The sequence below is a fragment of the Tasmannia lanceolata genome, unplaced genomic scaffold (assembly GCF_043159265.1).
Source record: "Tasmannia lanceolata isolate RefF3 unplaced genomic scaffold, GAP_Taslan_0.1 ptg000015l, whole genome shotgun sequence".
NCBI classification, from domain to species: Eukaryota; Viridiplantae; Streptophyta; class Magnoliopsida; order Canellales; family Winteraceae; genus Tasmannia; species Tasmannia lanceolata.
Genome location: NW_027518692.1, coordinates 35,538,548 through 35,558,945, shown reverse-complemented (window position 1 = coordinate 35,558,945; position 20,398 = coordinate 35,538,548). Strand labels below are relative to the sequence as shown.

At 38.7% G+C, this 20,398-nt stretch overlaps 2 protein-coding genes and 1 pseudogene across 2 annotated transcripts; 1 reads left to right on the top strand and 2 right to left on the bottom strand.

Annotated features, from left to right (window-relative positions):
- Nucleotides 1–1,060: 1,060 nt before the first annotated feature.
- Nucleotides 1,061–10,687, bottom strand: LOC143846887 (lipase 1). The gene is made up of 9 exons (XM_077355484.1): nucleotides 10,338–10,687; nucleotides 7,968–8,078; nucleotides 7,245–7,385; nucleotides 6,556–6,666; nucleotides 6,284–6,427; nucleotides 6,158–6,198; nucleotides 5,998–6,074; nucleotides 2,629–2,724; nucleotides 1,061–1,534 (listed from the first exon to the last, which is right to left on the bottom strand). Exons 1-9 carry the CDS (start codon nucleotides 10,488–10,490, stop codon nucleotides 1,212–1,214), a joined length of 1,197 nt encoding a protein of 398 aa, XP_077211599.1. The 5' UTR covers nucleotides 10,491–10,687; the 3' UTR covers nucleotides 1,061–1,211.
- Nucleotides 10,688–12,485: 1,798 nt separating this feature from the next.
- LOC143891967 (uncharacterized) lies at nucleotides 12,486–13,421 on the top strand. Its single transcript, XM_077396452.1, has one exon. The coding sequence runs from the start codon at nucleotides 12,486–12,488 to the stop codon at nucleotides 13,419–13,421; it is 936 nt and encodes a 311-aa protein (XP_077252567.1).
- Nucleotides 13,422–14,158: 737 nt separating this feature from the next.
- LOC143846888 (F-box protein GID2 pseudogene) lies at nucleotides 14,159–15,226 on the bottom strand (annotated as a pseudogene).
- Between the last annotated feature and the right edge of the window lie 5,172 nt (nucleotides 15,227–20,398).

Genomic DNA, 20,398 nt, shown 5'->3' with positions numbered 1-20,398 from the left:
CAACCACATAGCTGCCAAATGAAACGTACACAACTGTTGAAGCTGATTGAGCATTGAGCCATTCAGGAAGCAGATCTCCACATCGCCATGAAGGTTGTAAGGGCCAAGCCGAACAAGTGGGCCCGCCAGTTTGACATCTGGGAACATCATAATAGCTTCTCTCTCAGGATCAAAGGAGGTGTTGACTAGAATCCATGTGATTCTCTTTAGCTTCCTGAACATCTCCGACAATGATGCTGATAAACTAACGTAAGGATTAGGGAGAAGGTAAGCTAGAAGATCTTCAGAGCGTAGTGGGTAAACCTGTTATGTCTATGATGGTATCAGCATCAGCTAAAAGCAGATTTAAACCAGATATAGAGGTAGTAATTGGGGAAAAAATGGCACACGGCTGTCTCCAAAGCATTGAATAGGGGATCTTCAGTTCATCAGCTACATCCACCACCAAGGGAAGGAAAGGGTTACCAATGATGAATGAAATGTGATGATGAAATGTGATCACCTTGAGAGCCCATGTTTTGGATGAATTGGGTTAGGGACTTTGGTCCAACTTCATTGAGCTGGAGCATGTAGCCCTCTATGCTGCTGCAATCTTGCATTGAGGCCCCAACCATTGGAAAAGAAGTGGAACCGGAGAAACCCATCAGTTGCACCATAATTTGTAGCCCGTCGCATTCTCTGAGCAGCCATCTCTCTGGAAGTAAATGTGATCTGTAGGCCCTTTGATGCAAGGATTTTGGCAAATTCAATCACAGGATTTATGAGACCATGGGTGGCGAAGGTGACAAGCATAACACGAACTTTCTTCTGATCCTCCATGGCTGATTGTTAAATAGAACCCACTCGACCTCTCCTATGAAGAACGAAAGAGAAAAGATAATAAGACAAAACCCGGCCCAAAATAAATAATTGAATGCACAACAGAAATCCTTCCCCCTTTTACCTGGACTGCCGTGTTCCCATTGTAAATTTTTCCTTTTATTCTTTCCTAGTATTCAACTGTACCATAAGCTTAAAACAACAAGAGTGACCACCTTGGGTCTAGGAAATGACAATCAGATTAAAAAAATCCTCTGTTCCATTTATAAGTGGAAATATACAGGGAATAAGTCAGATAAGACTGGTTATTGATAATACAACGACAATTAGCACTACAATTTCAAATTACAGTTAATGGATGTGAACTATCAAGATTTACAGGAAGCAGTCTTTTAATAACTATTAGATCCACCCTGCGATCTAAAGAACTCTATCATCTTGGCATATACATCATCCTTTGCTTTCACACTCAAGATGAAGTCTATGTGACCATATGATTCACAGTACAACAACTCCGGTTTGGATGGCAACTCCTTGATAGTATGCTCAACATCTGTCAGATCTGCTAATGCATCACTACCCCCATACGCCATCCACAAAGGCAACGACTTAGGGATTTCTGAAAGATCATATTGTGGTGGTCGGAAATGGCCATATCGTTTCATGTTTCCCAACAGCCCATAATCGTACATTGCAAAAGTATCCTTCCTGATCACTAAAAAGGAGAAAAGGCGTGTTAAAAGAAACATCAACAGAAATTTATCATAGACATAATCACAAGTATCAACTCTCTGCAACCGAATTCGTTCATGCTCAATAGTGATCCAAATCCATTTGTTCTCTGTATACATCAAGAAGCATCAACGTTTTCAGATTTTGGTTTTGGTACGCATTTTGGTTGCCACGGAAATGGAAACATGTCATTTTCAATTGAAACTTCAAAATATGCTAGAATAAGCACAAATAAACCATAACATAAAAAAAAAGATCTTAAATGATTTAACAACATCAAATACCTAGTGGCAAGTGTTGTGGCACAAATGTAGACCAGTAAGGTTCATTCTAAACTCAGAATGTGTATAACCATATAAATGTAGGAAACCACATCATTTATTAAAAACATATAGAAAGTATAATATGTTGAAGCAGTGCGACATAATGAAGGCGTACAGCATAAAGAAAGTACAATGACCATTTATCCCCACAAGGACCCCAACCTATATCAATACCACATAGAGTTAAGCGTTAATCAATCACTCCTCTCTTTATCATGATGGGTACGGTGCATCTGCTAATGAATCTAGTTCTAGATGATCAAGTAGTACTCCTACCAGCACATGCTAATCATGTATGACCGCTGAGATATATTGCTTAACATGAAATATTTGGCCCATTTCTAAATATTTTATTTATGACCATATAGCAATGTCTAGGGCACCTAATGTCATGATTTTGGGTTGTAGAGATTTTTTTTTAATGAAAAAAGAATTGATGTGCTGTAGAGATATTTATGAATGAAAAGAATTAACAGCTGGCAAGCCCCTTCAGTTCTAAACAAACCAGCCATTTTACGGTAAACTGATAGACAAACTTAACATAATTATTGAAATAATCTGCTTCAACAGAAGACATGTGGTACTCATAATGGTGATAATTATGAGATAATGGAGAAAATATGCCTCCTCTCATAAAACTCTATGGATAGAACACTAAAAAAGTTCTTTAAATAAAGAAAACTAAAACCCCCCTTTGAATTCAAAAAGAAGATAGTAGTAGAAGAATTGCTGCAAGAAATATTAAAAAGCATACTTTGGAAAAGATGGGCAAAATTTTTTGTTGACGACGCATGAGGTTCATATTCAAGATACGTGTCCACACGAGAGTTGTTGAAGCAGCAATTTTTCCCTGCAAAGTAATCATTATGAAACTGTCACCAACTCTCCACCCGAAGAAATGATGTTAGAATGACACTATAATCATATTTCAATAGCCAGATAATAATAGAAGTGGCACAAAGAGGAATTTCATAAGAAAGGCTGGAATGCTAAAAATTTGGAAATAGAGATATACAGCAACACACACACATTGTGTGTGTGCTTACATGCGCATAATAGGGGTACGACAAAGGTGCCCCCCTTGATATTTGATGCAACGACAACTACTTTTAAAGTCAGTAGTCGTTGCATCAAACACCAAGGGGGGACTACTTGAGTATGTGAAATTAAGCTCGAACACAATATAAACTCTCTCTCTCTCTCTCTCTCTCTCTCTCTCTCTCTCTCTACATATATACATGTGTGTGTTAGAACAGGAATAAAACCAAAGTAAATATTGTAACTGTTGAGATGTACTAGTTTATTAGATTATTGCCTTTTCTTGTTTTTTTAGATTACCTATGTAATAGAGGGGTAGTTGTAATCCTCTCTTTAGTTAGTAAAACAGGGTGTTGAATAAAACCAAAGTAAATATTGTAACTGTTGAGATGTACTAGTTTATTAGATGAGAAATTATATGGTGGCCGCCCTTTACGTATAAAGGGCGGAGAGAGAAAATATCAGCCCCCTTGATTTTTGATCAAGGGGAAAGTCAGAAAAGGGGAGTTTGACTGGATCAAAAATCAAGGGAGAGAGTTTTTTCTCTCTCTGCCCTTTATGTCAAACGGTCGGCCACCATATAAAAACTCTTATTAGATTATTTCCTTTTCTTGTTTTTTTTAGATTATCTATGTAATAGAGGGGTAGATTAGTCTTTTTGTAATCCTCTCTTTAGTTAGTAAAACAGGGTGTTGATTAAGCACAACCGCACAATGAGGTCATAGTTGTAAATTTCCATAGGAACCGACACGAAATGACCGAAATATTTCCATTTCCAACCCCACCAAAACAATATCGACAATGAAACGTAAATCGAAAACAAAATCGTCAGTGCATTAGTGGTAGATTGTATCAGTATGTGTGTGCATATGAAGTATTTGTGAAGTGTGGAGGCATATGTTTGAAAAAAAAAGACGATTATTTGACCAACTGAAATATATGAAGTATTTGTGAAGTATTCAGTTATCGTGTCGTACTAGAGACACAGTAAGTTTCTCCTCTAGAAGTATCCGAGTGTCATAGAAGATAGGTCTACTAAGACCTTCAATGATCATCATCATCATCATCATCAATCAAATCCCTCATATTCAGGTATTGTACTTGCGCCATCTTCTATTCCAAATGTATCCTTCCTAACCTATCCATTGCCACAAGAATACATGATCGTGTACCTTCCATCTATATACTAACTTTTCTTCTTACAAGTCCCTGTCTTCATAAAAGCATATTGCTACAGTTGGAATTTCTCCATGTGTTGCATATGCCCTGGCTCATCCTAAGTAAAAAGGGTTCATGTTGGAAGAAATGCAGGCACTGCCCAAAAAAAAACTTGGAGTCTCATTATTTTCTATTAAAAGGACCCTTTGATACACTAATTTGAATGAGTGTTAACTTTTGATAGTTCCTCCTTGGATAAGTAATGACATGTCTATACTAATATCAACCACTGATCCCTAGGGTATTAACCTGGATAGGTTCTACTGTACATGGTAAAGCAAGCTTGATGGTTCAGTCAAACGATATAAAGCTAGATTGGTATTTAATGGGTTCACTCAGATGTATTAGATTGACTATGAAGAGATGTTCTCCCATGTTGCTAACTTAAACTTTGATACAATTGTTTTATCTCTTGTTACAAACAGAGCATGATATCTACACCCATTGGATGTATTGTGAATAATGTTTTTCTTCATGGTCATCTTCAAGAAGAATTAGATATCAGTATTCCTCCGGGATTTCATCCCAAGGGAGAGAAAAAAGGTATGTAGGTGAAAGAAATCTATTTACATGGTTTTAAATTTCCATCAAAACTGACACAGAATGACCAAAATGTTTCCATTTCCATCCACATTGAAACTCATAATGAAACCAAAACCGAATGTGAATTAGTGGTATACTATACCAACATGTATTACATAATTATATTTATATGAATTACGCGTGGAATTTGGCTCATGCACCATGTATAAATATTTATATGAATTACATGTGAAATGTAATATGTATTGAGTTATTTGACATGCGCAACAACGCATGTCACTAGGTGTTGTCACTGGCTAGTTTAATGTTGTTAAAACATTATGGGTAATATTTTTTTTATTTTTTTATGTTTTTTGTCTTATTCATTTAATTATTCTGCTGTGGCTGCTCTCACATGCAACAGCCCAGCTGTGAAATGTCTTTTGCGATGGTCCCTAGCAAATCCCAATAGCCTGACATCATGATAAAAGTTTAATAGTCAGTTCAATAGTGTGAACCACACATTACTTTCTCACTTTCTCTCTGTCTTTTATTGTGGCATCAATGTAACCCTAAAAACCCTATATTGGTTGATTCATTCTCGCTTCTTTAAACTAATATCAAAATGCAAGCACAGGTCAAAAGGGTGTTGAAACAAACGCTGAAGGAGCTTGCACGAACAAGTGTGGCATTAGAAGCTGAATGGTCTTGGTGTTTCAATACAGAATTAAGAATAAATTGGTCTTGATGTCATCAGGGCATCACCATAAACTTAGAGAAATTGCTTAGTCATAACTTCTTTTTTTTTTTTTAATTGAGAAAATCGAATTAAAAAAAAAATTGTTACATGGGGGTGAAAAGAGAAAGGATATCAAGAAGTTGTTCATTCAAGATCCCATGAGATCAGTCAGATTTTATCCACATGTAGAAAGCATGGCATAAATACCAAGCACGTTATGCGTCATGACAAAAAAAAAAATTCAGGTAAGTCTGCCAAGTCAAACAATAAAAGAGAAGAATTCCCAGAGAAAAGTCCATGCATTTATTGCTTTGAGCAGAAAGAAGCGATCTAAGAAAAACATCCATTCCTCAGAATATGAAAGGGAGTCATTTCACAATCAAATGAAATGCCCGAGAAATGGAAAGATTCTGAATATGTCTCTAGGGAAATATTGAGAGCATCTTGATTATCAAGTTCATTCTTAACTGTTATCTACAATTTTTTTTTATTTTTTTTTTTAAAATAGCTTTGACCTAGAAACTATCAACAAGAATTTAAATGTGTTGATATGAAGCAGATGAAAGTAGCCGAGAGAGAGAGAGAGAGAGAGAGAGAGAGAGAGACCTGTTATGGCCGACAACAAATCGCTACAATCTATATGACCATCACATAAAGAATCAAATATCTGTACACCCATATCACTGCATATAATACAAGGTTCAGCATAGAACTTTAACAAAACAAAGGAGTACAACTACATAAAACTTGAAATTAAACAACAGGCCTTCGAAAATTTAGCTGATGAATCCCCATACCCAAAAGAATCTGCCCAAAGAGAAGAAAAGCACAGTTCCATCACTGTTAAAAATTCCCAATAATAATTGCAAGCATATCCGGACAAGAATGATACCTGATCAATATGCACACTAACTGCTCTAAGTACAAAATGAGAAGTGATATGGCCTAAATAAGAGATAGGACAAAGAAGAGCAGCAGCTTCAACCATGTGCACTATATCTGGCTGAGTGAAAGCAGCGAGAGCCATTATAGTTCCCTGCGAAGAGATTAAATGATATGAACCCTTTTTAAATCAACCAAAAGAATCTGTGTGAGAACAAACAGAAGAGAGGAAATCTAATGGAATTAAATGAGACTTTGATATTTATAGAAGAGATTTAAGACCTGTGAGTGCCCTACGAAGAAAATCTTCGAATTTGTCATTGAATAGACATAATTGATCATATCCACAAGGTCATAGTGAGCCAGTTCCTGCCAACTCCAATCCCAGAAAGCCTGCAACATGATTAAATGTTTGTAACGCTAACAACACGCATACAACTATACATACATTTATGTGTGTGTGTGTGTGTGTGTGTGTGTGTGTGTGTAGAATCCTAATATTGGACCCACTTGTCTGTTCCATTCGTCACTTGAATGAAGAATTTTCCAGTGAGTTGTATAACTATTGAAAGTGATATGGACCAATGTAAAAAAATTGACATAAAAGAGATGGTAACAAGTGCCAAAAAGTGGGTGGAAATATCATTTACAGTATATGTGATAGTCACAACCATAATTCTCAAACTTTAAATTCTCCTAATTTTATGCCTTTGGAAATGCTATCTGGGTGGGCATATCATTTAAAGTATATATTATCTACAACCATACTTCTCAAAATTAACATTCTCCTACTTTTACGCAATTAAAAGCGAGATCGCAATTTATTTATATATAAAAAGATTAAAATAAGAGAAAAATATCAATAATTGGGGGTGCAAACACGCACACATATATAGCTATGTATACAATAAACATAAATAGAGAGAGAGAGAGAGAGGTTGAGTAATTAGGACGACACAAAAGGCGTGTACCTTCTCTTTCTCAGATAAAGAGATATGCCCATGGCTCCAACGTGTTCCGCGTACATTCCCAACCCATACATCAAACCCATGATTTGCAAGGATGAACCCCAATGACTCTTCCACGGAATTCGCAAACCATGTATCTCCTCCCTGTCCATGTTTTAAAATATACAAATAAAGTTGAGAGTAGTTAGTGATCAAACGACCACAAATTATCGTGACAAAATCCCACAGTTGGGCATAATTCCAGGCCATTCACATTGACTGATAAAGATCAAAACAGGCAAGAAAACACCCGGGCTTTATCACTTATAAAAGCAAGCAAAAAAGGAGAAATCATATTTCTTATAAATGGATAAGCTGAACTTCAACAAGACTAGCTTCTAAGGAGACATAAATAAGAACATAAATTTCACAGCCTTTCAAACATGCCCACATAGACAAAAGTTCACTAAATATTTGATCTTAGCATTCTGAAAATTTTAGGTATTTGGGACCCAACTTGAATCTAATGAAAGCAGGAGTCTGGATCAACTCAAGACACAATCGAGTACTCAATCAAATTTCATGAGACCAAATGAGCTCAGGAATAGTCTAATTTTTTTAGCATTTCAAGTGATCAACATGAGTTTTCCAATATCTACAACTAAAAGTAGTAAATCGACTTTTCTCAAGTTTTAAGAAACCAAAATCACCACTTTGCTTACTAGCATATAACAACAAGAATTCCACCTGAAAGAGTCCATGCTGAAGGAAAATCGGAGGACCAGGTTTGACTTTTATTCCTCCTGTGCTGTACGGAATACGCTGAACAGCTAAAAGGAAACCATCCTTTGTTTCAACCTACAAGTGAAGCCAACTCATATTAGGAAAAAAATGTTGTTTCAATGTACAAACGAAGCCAACTCATATTAGGAAAAACAGATGAGTCTTTTGGAACCACTTCCTGTAAAAAAGTAAGGCTCAAGAAAAATCATAACATCAAGTTTACGGGAAACTTAATGAGAAAACTGTATTTTACGTGAAATAAACGAACGAAATTGTGACTTTTTTTTAATGTCATAAACTATAAAGCTCATTAAGCAAGTGGTGCATAGAATAGAATACAAGAAACCATGTAAAAAGAAAAGGAAAGTGAACACGGAGGGGGAGTATTGCAATGTATTGTATTGTGTCCATATCTACTTAGTTACATTTAGATAGTTTATTTCTTTGTTTTCTTTTATTAAAGGTATTTCAGTTATTTGTAATAAGCTAGTCTTTACATATAATAAACTTTCTCATTATGCTTTCACCATAAACTTTGTATTAATTTCCATCTCTTCTTTTCTCTTCTACTTGTTTATCTGTTTAATTGCCTTGATTCCACCTAGCATCAGCCACTAGGTGTTCGATGGCGTTATGTGTATTTGTGCTTATTCTGAAATTGATTGAAGCTTCATGTTAAATGTTGATCATTTGCATATATTTCCATACATTTTCATAATTTTACAGGATTTCCAACAAAATTTTTATCTGAAACTAACATGTTTCAAATATCAGTCCAAAAAATAATAACATGTTTCCATTTCTGTCATCACCGAAACTAATACTTCACCTTAAGCATAAAACCTTCGACAGAAGGAGTGGAGAAGGTACATAGTACCATGTGTTCAAAGCAAGGATAACCCTAGGGTCGAATCAGTTGAGCATAGAGACTCTCGCTCTGCAACTGGCGGCTGCGATTCCACTTGGTCGAGCTGCAACTCCTCCCAACAAACACAAGAAAGATGAGGAGAAAGGTGATCGGGCCACTAATGCCGACCCAAGTCTCAACAATTTCCATCACAGCATATAGTGATACAATAGGTAATCCAATCTGTCCCACCAGGGATGGACCACTACTTAGATATTGCATTCACCTCCCAACCGTCAGATTTCATTAGAATTAGCCAAATCAGATGTGGCTCGATCTCATATGCATACTGGGCCCTTGGTGCCCTATGATTTTCTTCTGTAATATCTTTCTTTCTTTTATTTAAAAACTCCGTTGTGTTCTTCCAGAAAGGAATATGCCACGGATCTTCTTAGTCAGAATAAGGACTTTTTTGGAGGTTTTTTTTTCACAAATCCCATCCCATATTTGCAACTTGTTAGTTGGCTTACAAACTTTCGAATCAATTCTCCTATCAAAACTAATGTGGTGCAAGTAGTAATGCTAAGTTAAGCCCATGGCTTCAACTCAGAAGCCATGTCTTTCTCTAGTTCATTTGACCCCTTATTTCATGATGTAATCACAGAGACAAAATGGAATCCCGTCATTTTTTTTCTCTAAATGATGTCCTCATCACATCCTCAAAACCCACCTCCTAGTCATATGTGAGCAATCTCTTTTGATGGTGCTAAATCAACCATTGCTTTCTTCCAGTTTTAAGCACAACCCTGGAAGAGCAAGAATCTCCCTCCCTCCCTCGTCAATCCTACAGCAGCAGTTATGAGAGGGAAGGGGTGTACATGGACATAAAATCAACTTCAACCGCAATAAATTACTCACCTTAAACCCAAGTTTATTTATTCATTGTATGTTCAAATCGAATTCGATCCTAATCATTACTTCTTCATACATAGTCACATTATATAATTGAATGAGAATGAGTCTTAACTATTAGTTTTCAATCACTAGATGGGACATGGGAGAGGTTCTAACTTCTAAAATCTTTCCATTAAGAAAAGACAGGGAACCTCGATCAATCTTCAAGTCCGTAAAACCATCTTCGAACTAATAAGAAAAACTCAATTTCTCACAACTCCTTTTAACAGGAGAAACCCTTAATTCTCACATAACAACAGAACATAAAAAGCTGTAATTGAAAGTTGGGAAAAGGCATACTGAGATATATTTCTGGCCACAATAACAAAACCCAATTCAGAGAATGTCCTGAGAATGATGAGAAAACTAATTGAGGAGTCGAAATTTACAAATGTTTGGTCACAAAAACAAAACCCAATTCAGAGGATGTCCTGAGAATGATGAGAAAACTAATTAAAGAGTCAAAATTCAAATTCCTGGTCTGTGAATACAATGGAAGGGGGAAATAAGGGGTGGAGAAGGGAAAACAATACCGTGTGTTCTTCACATGGATAACCCAAGGGTCGAATCAGTTGAGCACAGAGACCTTCGCTCTCCGATCGACGGCTGAGATTCCACTCGGCCAAGCAGAAGCTCCTCCCAACAAACACAAGAAAGATGAGGAGAAAGGCAATCGAACTTCCCATTAACGTCTTGAGGGGGGGGAAAGCAGTCTGTTATTTACACGCTATTCTCCTCTCCTCCTTCCAGATAAGGCCAGTGTTTGCATTTACTCTTTGGTTGCTGCCATTATAGAGGGAGGAATAGCAGTTGGAAAACTTGGTTTAATTTGGATTTATCCACGGGGACAGATTGTGTGATAGTTGTCAACTATAAGATGCAACAGCTCTGGGGGTCAGAGGTATGAGAAAATTGGCAGCCAAAAGAAAAACTTAGTCATTACCTGTTTGGTTTGCAAGAAAAACATTTCTGATGGAAAATATTTTCTTGAAAAATTTGTTTCTTTACAGATATGATTATGGTTATGTAGTAAATTGAAGGTCCCTCTAAATAAAAATTGAACAGGGTCGGCTCAAAATTACCTTTTTTATGTGTGTAAAAAGGTAGGAAATTTTAGAAATATTTTCCCTTTACAAATTTTTTCACAAAATTCTTGCAATCCAAAGAGGGCCAAACGAAGCTTATTTTGGCACGGGAAAAATGTGGGGCTATGTTTGGTGATCCAAACAATTCATCTCTCCCCCCCTCTCTCTCTCTCTCAAACGAAAACAACACCCTTAAACGACCATTTTATTGATCGTTTAATGCAAAAAGGTAACACAATCCTAAAGTCTAAAACTCCCCATCCCTAAACAATAGTGCCAAATTTCCCATCTATTCAGTATTCACACATCCAGACTGTTTACACCCAATTTTGAATTTAAGATCGGTCAGGCGAGACCGAGTTCTTATTTGATGACTTGTCGGCCAAGGTTGAAGGAGTTATGCGCCAACTGTCAACAGTCGTCTAGAAACAATGGAACGTGTGAGGGCTAGCAATTAAAGTTGGCTGTGGTCTTTGCAAAAGGATCCACCTCTTGTGCTAATGAAATTTTAGATTGTCTGAGCTATTTTGCGCAGGTAACTGGATTGGAGGCAAACAAAGGAAAAAGTGAAATTTTCTTTGCTAGCACTGACCCTAGAACCAGAAGAGAAATATGTGACTCCTTGAGCATAACTGAAGGAAAGCTGCCGATCCGCTATTTGGGTCTGCCCTTAATCTCTTCCAGGCTCTCCGCAAATGAATGCACTCATCTGGTCTCCAAAGTCAGGAAAAAAATTCATCAATGGAGTAGCAAATATCTCACCCAATCTGGCAGAATCGAGCTTGTTAAATCAGTTCTCAGCACTTTTCATATCTACTGGGCTGCCTCCTTTGCCCTTCCAAAAGGCATCCTCACTCTGTTGGAAAAAATTTTCAGAGACTTCATTTGGGGAGGATCTGAAGGCTCGAAAAGATTTCACTCAGTAAGCTGGGCTGACATGTGCAAAACCAAACCTGAAGGGGGAGTTGGAATCAGAAAGTTAGATGAATTAAGCAAGTCTCTTCAAGTTAAGCAACTACGGCATCTGCTCCAGGAAAAGAATTCTCTGTGGACAAAGTGGATATACTCCAAATATATCAAAGATAAGAACATATGGACTTTGCCTATGCCATCAAAGCCATCATGGGGCCTTAGGATGATCCTCAGAGCTCGAGAATATGCAAAACCTTTTACCTGCTATGAAATTGGTTTGGAGGATGATATTGACCTATGGGACCAACCTTGGCACCCTTCTGGCACCCTATCCTCCCTTATCCCGAGAAGCCGGACTGACTACTCCCTCAGCTCCCTGAATCTCCTCTCTAAAATCTTCAAAGATGGAACCTGGAACCCCTTGTTAAACAATCCATCTCTCCGTGAAGCAAAAACTCTGATAATGGAAGCCATGCTTAACTCGGATGCGATAAACATTCCTATTTGGAAGCCGCCCACTGATGGAGTTTTCACAATAAAGAATGGGTGGGAAACTCTCAGAATGAAATCTGGTAACCCCCTTGGATATCCTTTGTTTGGTTTGCTGGCAATAATCCTACCCATGCCCTTACTACGTGGAAGGCTCTAAAGCAGAAGCTCAGTACAAAAGACAGAATAATAAAAATGGGTGCTGTTATTGATCCCATCTGCCTCCTCTGCAAATCGGCAGCAGAATCAATTGATCATCTATATTTCAAATGCAGCTATTCAGCCTGGCTTTGGAAATCAATCCTATGGCGGAATGGTCATCATAGAGCTAAAAATCAATCCCTTCTGGCTGAAGAAGATTGGCTCAGACACCACTCAAAAGGGAAAGGGCAGGCCACAGTGGCCTTCAAGCTATGCTTCAGCTCTCTGATTCATAACATCTGGATGGAAAGAAACAGAAGAATTTTTGAATCCTCTGAGAAGCACAAGAGGTTAGTTCTTAATCAAATCCTCACGGAGATCAGCATCAAGATGAATGGGCTGAAAATCAAAGACAAGATCTCTCCAAGAAACATATCAACGGCCACAAATCTTAAATACAGACACATCCCTGACGATCCTTCTAGCAGATACTGCTCTTGGTCTCCGCCAAATGAAGATGAACTGAAGCTGAATTCGGACGCATCTTTGGATTCACTTGGAGGCGGGCTGGGGGGCCTTATCAGAGATAATCAAGGTATGATTAAAAATCTCTTCTCAATCAATGTAGACAAAAAGGAAATCTATGAGTTGGAATTGCAGGCTATTGAAAGAGGGATCGTACTTGCTCTGTCCATGAATTGTCTGAAATTATGGATCGAATCGGATTCAAAACTCGCGGTGGATATCATCCTTGGAATTGTCCGTGTCCCTCGGAAGCAAAAACAAACCCTTAGAAAAATCAGAAGCTATCTGGATCATCTGAATTGGAGAATTTTCCATTCTTGGAGAGAAGGAAATTGCCCTACGGATCAACTGTCAAAAAGAAATTACCCACATAAAGGCTTTCCTTCCACGGTTTTTTTAGCTACTCAAAGCCTCCTTTCAGCTGTAATTGAAGACATGAATGGATCATTGTATCTTAGATTGTAAGGGCTGAAGCCCGGCCTGTCGGCCTTTGTTCTGGCCTCTTGGCCCCCGTGTAATGATTCTATCTTTTTAATGATATCTGGTAGGGGTCTTCCCTAACCCCAGCTTACATATCAAAAAAAAAAAAAACTAAAGTTGGCGGTTCTTAGGAGTTCCCTCTCTAAGAAGTAAACTGTATGTCAAATATTCTATATTGTTCATTAAACAGACTCTAACCAATTGAAAATATCCTCTAAACAATATAGAGATCATTCTGACTTCATTAGGCTTTGTTTCTTGTGACGTAAATTGGGTTTTGCTGGCATTCATAGCTTTATTTCTTTTGACGTAAAACAAAGTTATGCCTATTTTTAAAGGGAATAATGGGTGTGACACTTTTTTACACCCATTGACATCAAATGAAACAGAGCCAAGTGGAAAATATGGGTCTAAAATTTGTTTTATGCCCACTTTAGGTTTAAATTCTAAGTTTAAAGATCTCATCTCTTGACCATAAAGACAATGTCCTGGAGTTTGTTGAATGTTTTTTCGGCCAATTAGAAAAGGGGAGTGATATTTACGCCCCTTTTGGATCACCAGGACACCCTGAGTCAATGACAAAAAAGGAGGCTAATGTACTTGATGCTAGAAAAATCCAGTGGCTTTGATTGTAAAGTACACTGGCAATGGGTGTCCTGGTGATAGAGGGGGCGTAAATATCATTTCCCTTAGAAAAGTGTAAAAGACAGAAGGGAGTGCCATTATAAAAACAAAACACGGGAATACATATAAGATTTCTTTCAACAAGCTTTTCATACAAGCTTTTATTGGCCAAAGGACTTTGTTTCCCATTTAGCTTTGGCTTTTACACATACAAACAAAGATACAACTCTGCAAATATAAATGAAAAAAAACATAGATGGATTGATCGATTGACAGCTAACATGAGGGAAAGATCTGAGATGTACTAGAACAAGACCTTAGGCTTTGTCTGTTTCTGTTCAGTCGAATAATTCCTCAGTACACCGACAAATTAAATACTCGGATCCATTGGAGCTTCTCCAAACCCAATCCCCTTTCTCTCTTAATCATTAATCAGATCAAAATTAAAACAAACCATTTTACAGTCAGAAAGACAATGAAAAAAAGAGAGCATACCTTTAGTTGTTTAGATATTTATATATCGAATTAACGAAGCAAAACACCCATAAAAAGAAAAAAAAAACCCATAAAAAGAGAAAAAGAAAGAAACCCAGATGGGATATCATAAGCCTCGTTTGTTGAGATTCATCTTGGTGTAGTAGCGAATGGAAAGGAGAGAGAGGGAGAGATGAAGTTCATCTTTACCCACCCAGTGAGAAGAAGAAGGGGATACAGAAGAAGAAAAGGGGGCTTTAGAAAGAGGGCAAAGAGAGAGAGAATGGAGTCTACGAAAGCCGCCAAGAGCGAGAACAACAGAACGCATCTGATTGGGGCAACCGATGTTAGCCCAGTGGCGAGTACAGGCCATCTCCCACAACCTCTCGTTCCCTCCTGTTTTTTTCCACTCTTTGCTCACGCATGATGCAATTGCCAGAGATTTCGCATCCACGTGCCGAAGCACCTCGAAAAGAAGATCTTCGTCAAGGGGCCAAAACCCTACCCTCTTCTCTTCTTCTTCTTCCACTTTTCTCTTCTTCTTCTTGTCAACGATTTCTGCAACCTCCTCCTCCTCCTCCTCCTCGATCGATCGTTTCATGGCTCTGCGGAGAAAGAAGAAAGGAATCTGAGTTGATCTGATTTTTTTTCAGAGGCTTTTCCTTTCTTTTCTATCACCAAGAGGGTGGTGGAATTAACAAATCTGCTTGAAAACTTTGAATACCATTTTCGATGACGACAAAAACACGAAATTGAAGGCGCTACATCTCTTTCGTGAAATAACGAAACTACCCTCAGTAGTTTTTTCTTTTTTTATTTAATATGTCCCTTTCTCACCATTTCCACCCCTTTTGTTTGTCTTTTCCTAAATCGACTATTTTTCAAGCAAATACAAACAAAAGGGGTGGAAATACCACTATTTTTTTAAAAAGATTAACAAAGAGGGATGGGAATATCATTTCCATCTTCTTTTTTTGGGATTTACTAGCCAATTTCGAGGAAAGACATTTCCTAGCTGACTTTTGCATTACATGATAAACAACCAATTGTTCCAAAAGCTTAAGCTGTTGGAGAAGGCGTTATTTAATCTTTTATACTTTAACGCTCTCACTCACTGTGACCTCTCTTTTTAGGTTTGGCCTACACGTGGCACATGTGACCCCTCTTTTGGATCTGGCCATTGCATGTGGATTTTTGCTATCGAGGAGGTTTGAACCCAGGCATTTGTGCTAAATGCCATGATAAACAACTACGGGTGCAACTTGGGTCAGGTCGGGTTGAGCTTTTGCTAAAAAATGAATTGGAATCAACCCTAACCCAACCCGATTTTAAGGTAAAAGCTCAAATTGATTTTTCAAAAATCGACCCGAGTTGCACCCTTAGAAACAACCAGCTATTCCAAAAGCGTAAGCTTTTGGAGCTGTTATTTATTCTTTTTATACTTAAACACTCCCCTCACGTGTGACCCCTCTTTCCTTGGGTTGGCCTACACGTGGCACGTGTGGCCCCACTTATGGGTTGACCATTACATGTGGATTTTGACATCAAGGAGGTTTGAACCCAGGACCTTTGCTCTGATGCCGTGTGAAACAACCAATTACTCCAAAAGCTTTAGCTGTTGGAGAAGAGCCACACATGCTCACTTTTTAGCAGATATTTTGTCTTATTGATTTAATTCATCTGAGGTGGTTATTCTCTCATGCAAAAGCCAGCAGATTTTGTCTTATTCATTTAATTCATTTAGGTGGTTGTTCTCACATGCAAAAGCCAGCTGCAAAATGGCTTTGTTGGGAATTGCTTGGCAAATCCATCTTTTTTAATATACCAGGGTATATTTCTCTTATTATCACAAAAGTAGCGTATTGTTGTCGTGAAAAAAGGCGTGATACGAAGGGCTCCAAGAGCATGTTTGTTTTGAGGGATTTGCTAGGGACGATCGCAAAAAGGCATTTCGAGGCCCATTGCTGCATGTAAGAGCAGCCACCTATGAATAAAATTAATAAGACAAAACTTGTGGCCGCTCTCTCATGCAACAGACGGCCGCAAAAAAGTCCTCTGCGATTGTCCACACTCCCTTGATTCAATATTGACACTCCTATCTTTATTTTACAGATATGAGATTCTCCATTGTCCTCATCTGGAAATAATTAGTGTTTTGGAGTCCCACCTTGCCTAATCTTTGCCTAACTCAAGACTATTTCCCCTACCATGTGCCACAACCTTCTTTTTTGTCTCCACCCATCAAGACGGATTCTAGTCATTCCTTCCCCCACGACAACACAACAAAACCCTCTTTTGGGATTCTTTCACCTCCCCTTGCGTTTTTATATGGCCTTCTCTTCTGTTTGATTTACATAAATGTCATTAACAATTCTTAGCATAATTTTTATGTATTAGTTAATTAGTTTTTTTTTTAGTAGGTTTTCTCTATTAGTTAGTCTTTCTAAGTGGCTTTTTCAGGGTTGTTAGGGTATACCATGTGGTCCGCTGCTGTGAGACTTTCACCAGAGGTCAACAATTCGGCCAACATCACTCTTGTTAATGGTCCAAAAATCAATTTTCGACTCAAAATCAATTCTAAAAATCCAGATGTATTTGTTTTGCCCCTGTTCATTTGAGATTATGATAACCGATGGTGAGCCCCCAAACTGATTATTGGACTCAAAATTAATGTAATTTGAGTCCAATAATCGGTTTGGAGGCTGACCATCGCTCGTCATAATCCCAAGCGAACAACGCCTAGGGATTTTGATAATCGATTTTGAGTCCAAAACTGTTTATTGGAATAAAAACCGATTCTCAAAATCCAAAACAAACAGAGAGAAAACGATTTCCTTAGAGAAGAGGACACTGGAGATCCTCATCTCAAATATGACACTTTGACATATATTTGAGGAAAAAATAGAGAGGTGATGTTGGGACCCAAGTATAAGTCATCCTTGAAAGCTAGCTGTTAAAGGGAGGGTGCCCAAGTCCCTATAAATCCTTCACATTAGTTCCTCAGAAAGGGTTTGGGACTGTGGCTAAATGGTCGAGGCTTTTTTTCTCAACCTTGAGGTCGCAGGCTCGATCCCAGCTTACCGACCAAGAAAAAAATAGTTCCGCCTAAGGCTGCAACCAAGGTTTCAAATTTTGGTTTCGGAATGTGTTTCGACCCTCATCGAAACTGAAGCCGAAATTTCAAAATTTCAGCCAAATTACCAAAATTTCGGTAATTTAGGTCGAAAATTTTGATTTTTTTGAATAGCCATGTATGAGAGTGAATTGCCACGTCTATGGTTTTCTTCCTTACGTAATCCAAAATTGAGATTATAGATTATGATTTTCAAAACTGAAACACGTGAGTCCGATACACGGGATTTGTGGCGAAAATGCTACAGCTATTGCTTTTTTGTACTCTTATGGAGGGCTTTAATGACCAAAATACCCCTAGAAAATGAATATATCGGTAATTTCACGGATATGCTATATCAGTTACTTTTTTGGGTTGAATTTTCTCAAATTTCGGACCGAAATTTCAGGGAAATGAAATTTCTTTCTAAATTTCAGTCGAAATGTTGTAATGTTTCGAGTTTACCCGATTTCAATTTCAGGGTTGACCGAAACCCGAAATTTTGGATTTGGTCGAAATTTAAAACCTTGGCTACAAGAGGGTCAGGTTGGGCCAGGTTTTTCAAAACCTTACCCCAACCCTGTTTTCCACTATCTCAGCCCTGACCCGCCCTGACCTGAGTCACGGCCTAAACACTTCAACCCAATGCCCGCCCTGCAGGGTATAGCCCAGCCTTGACCCACCCTAATTGGCCCTGATTGGGCTAGGCCGGGCCGGCCTTGATTGACCCTAGGGGTGCAAGTTTGGCCCTGTCAGCCCTGACCCACCCTGACCGCCCTGAGCCCGAACAGGGTCAGGGCTGGATTTTCCAACCCTGAGGGCGGGTCAGGGTTCATTTTTTTAGACCCTGACTCAGGTCGGGTCGGGTTCTGGGTTAATGCCTCTAGTACCTTGACCCGGCCCGACCCTAAGTTTTCTATTATATAATTGAACCATCTGTGCATGTTTCTTTTGGTAATGTTTTCTATTATCTTGAATTGATGTTTCTTTAGATTATTATTATTAATTGTCTCTGTTGCCTGTCATGTTTTTGAATTCATATTGTCTTATTTTGTTCCCTTTCTCTATTTATTGATCATTTTGTTCTATATGATAAGTAGTTGCTTTATTTTTGGCACTCTTAATAGGTATTTGCACTAGGGTCAATTAGGCCCGGCCCGGCCCAATAAGGACCAATCAGGGCGGGCTAGGGCCAGCACTGAGCCCTGTAGGGCGGGCAATGGGTTGAGGTTTTTCGGCCCTGACTTAGGGTCAGGGCCGAGATAATGGGGTCCAAGGTTGGGCTAGGGTTTTGAAAAAACCCGACCCAACCCAACCCTGCTGCAGCCCTAATTGACCCTAGTGAAAAAGAAAAAGAACATAGAGCTATCAATTGAAAACTCAAAACTATAAAAAATAAACCATACGAAGATAAGTGTGATACAACAGTTTTTTTTTTTCATGCACTGGGGCAATTCAAAGGACTTTATGATGAGCCAATGCATTGGATCACCGTTGAGCAATGGCACATTTGTCTGCATGGTTTAGCGATCACATCCAAACAGTAAGCACACTTGAACCCAAGATTAAGCCAAAAGGAAAAGCTTATATATAATATTTACACCATCATCTACCATGCTATAAAAAGAAGATTATATGCAATATTTACCTTCCAGCCAGTGGAAGTTCTCTACAAAACTTCTTTATAGCTGTTAATACTTTGCAATACAAACACCTATACGGCTATACAAAAGGAATCTATATCTTATTGTATACTATATTATAGTGCAGCTTAAATACATGCAAATATTCTACCCATGGCAACAAATCTCACAAAAAAAGAAAACTTGTCCATATAAAAAGAAACTGAAAAATCTATCTATCACTTTAAGTTCAAGATTTTTGGGTCACACAAGGTCGGGTCGGGGCCAAAGTGTAAATAGGGTCGGGCCAGGCTGGCCCAAGGTATCAACCCTAAGCCCTGCTTGACCCTGAGTCAGGGCCTACAAAATGAACCCAAGCCCGCTCTCAAGGTTAGATTTTCCAACCCTGACCCTGTTCGGGCTCAGGGCGGGTCAGGGTTCAAAGGGCCAAACTTGCACCCCTACTTCCGCACAACTGATGTGGGATTGTTGCATTTGCGTAGAACCATAGCAATCTCCCCCTCCACATGAGAGCAACGTGGGAACTGAGAGATCTTTCCCAAGGGATTTTCTACATCCTTGAGGATAGATTGAAGTTACCATGTCCTGTCTTCAATACCACGTTTTGGGACCCAAGTAGAACTCACCCTTAAAAGCTATCTGTTAAGGTGAGGGGCCCAAGTCCTTATAAGCTCTCCAAATCCATTTTTTACAACCGAATGTGTTTAAAAACTCCTTGACTTGACAAGGAACTCTCCCGAGTCAACTCCCTTTTGCCTTGACCACGTTCCGCGTTGCACCACATCCGCATTCCGCGTTTTGCCCTACAAAGCCAATAAACTCCTTCGACTCTCCCGAGTTATGACCAGGTTAACCGCGTTCTGCGTCAAATCCGCATTTTTAAACACTGAACCGATGACGGATCATTGCTTTTCTGTGGAATACCAACATGTTAAAGGACTTCCGAACAAAGTGGGGATACCGAACGTTGCTCCTAGGGGCCTTTGATGCAACTTGCATTGATACTATTTTAAGAACATGAAGCAGGGCCAACAAAGGGGAGGGCAAGGTTTGATTGTGTTTATATAGCCTTTTGTCATCAATTTAGATCACCTGCAAAGGGAAAGGTT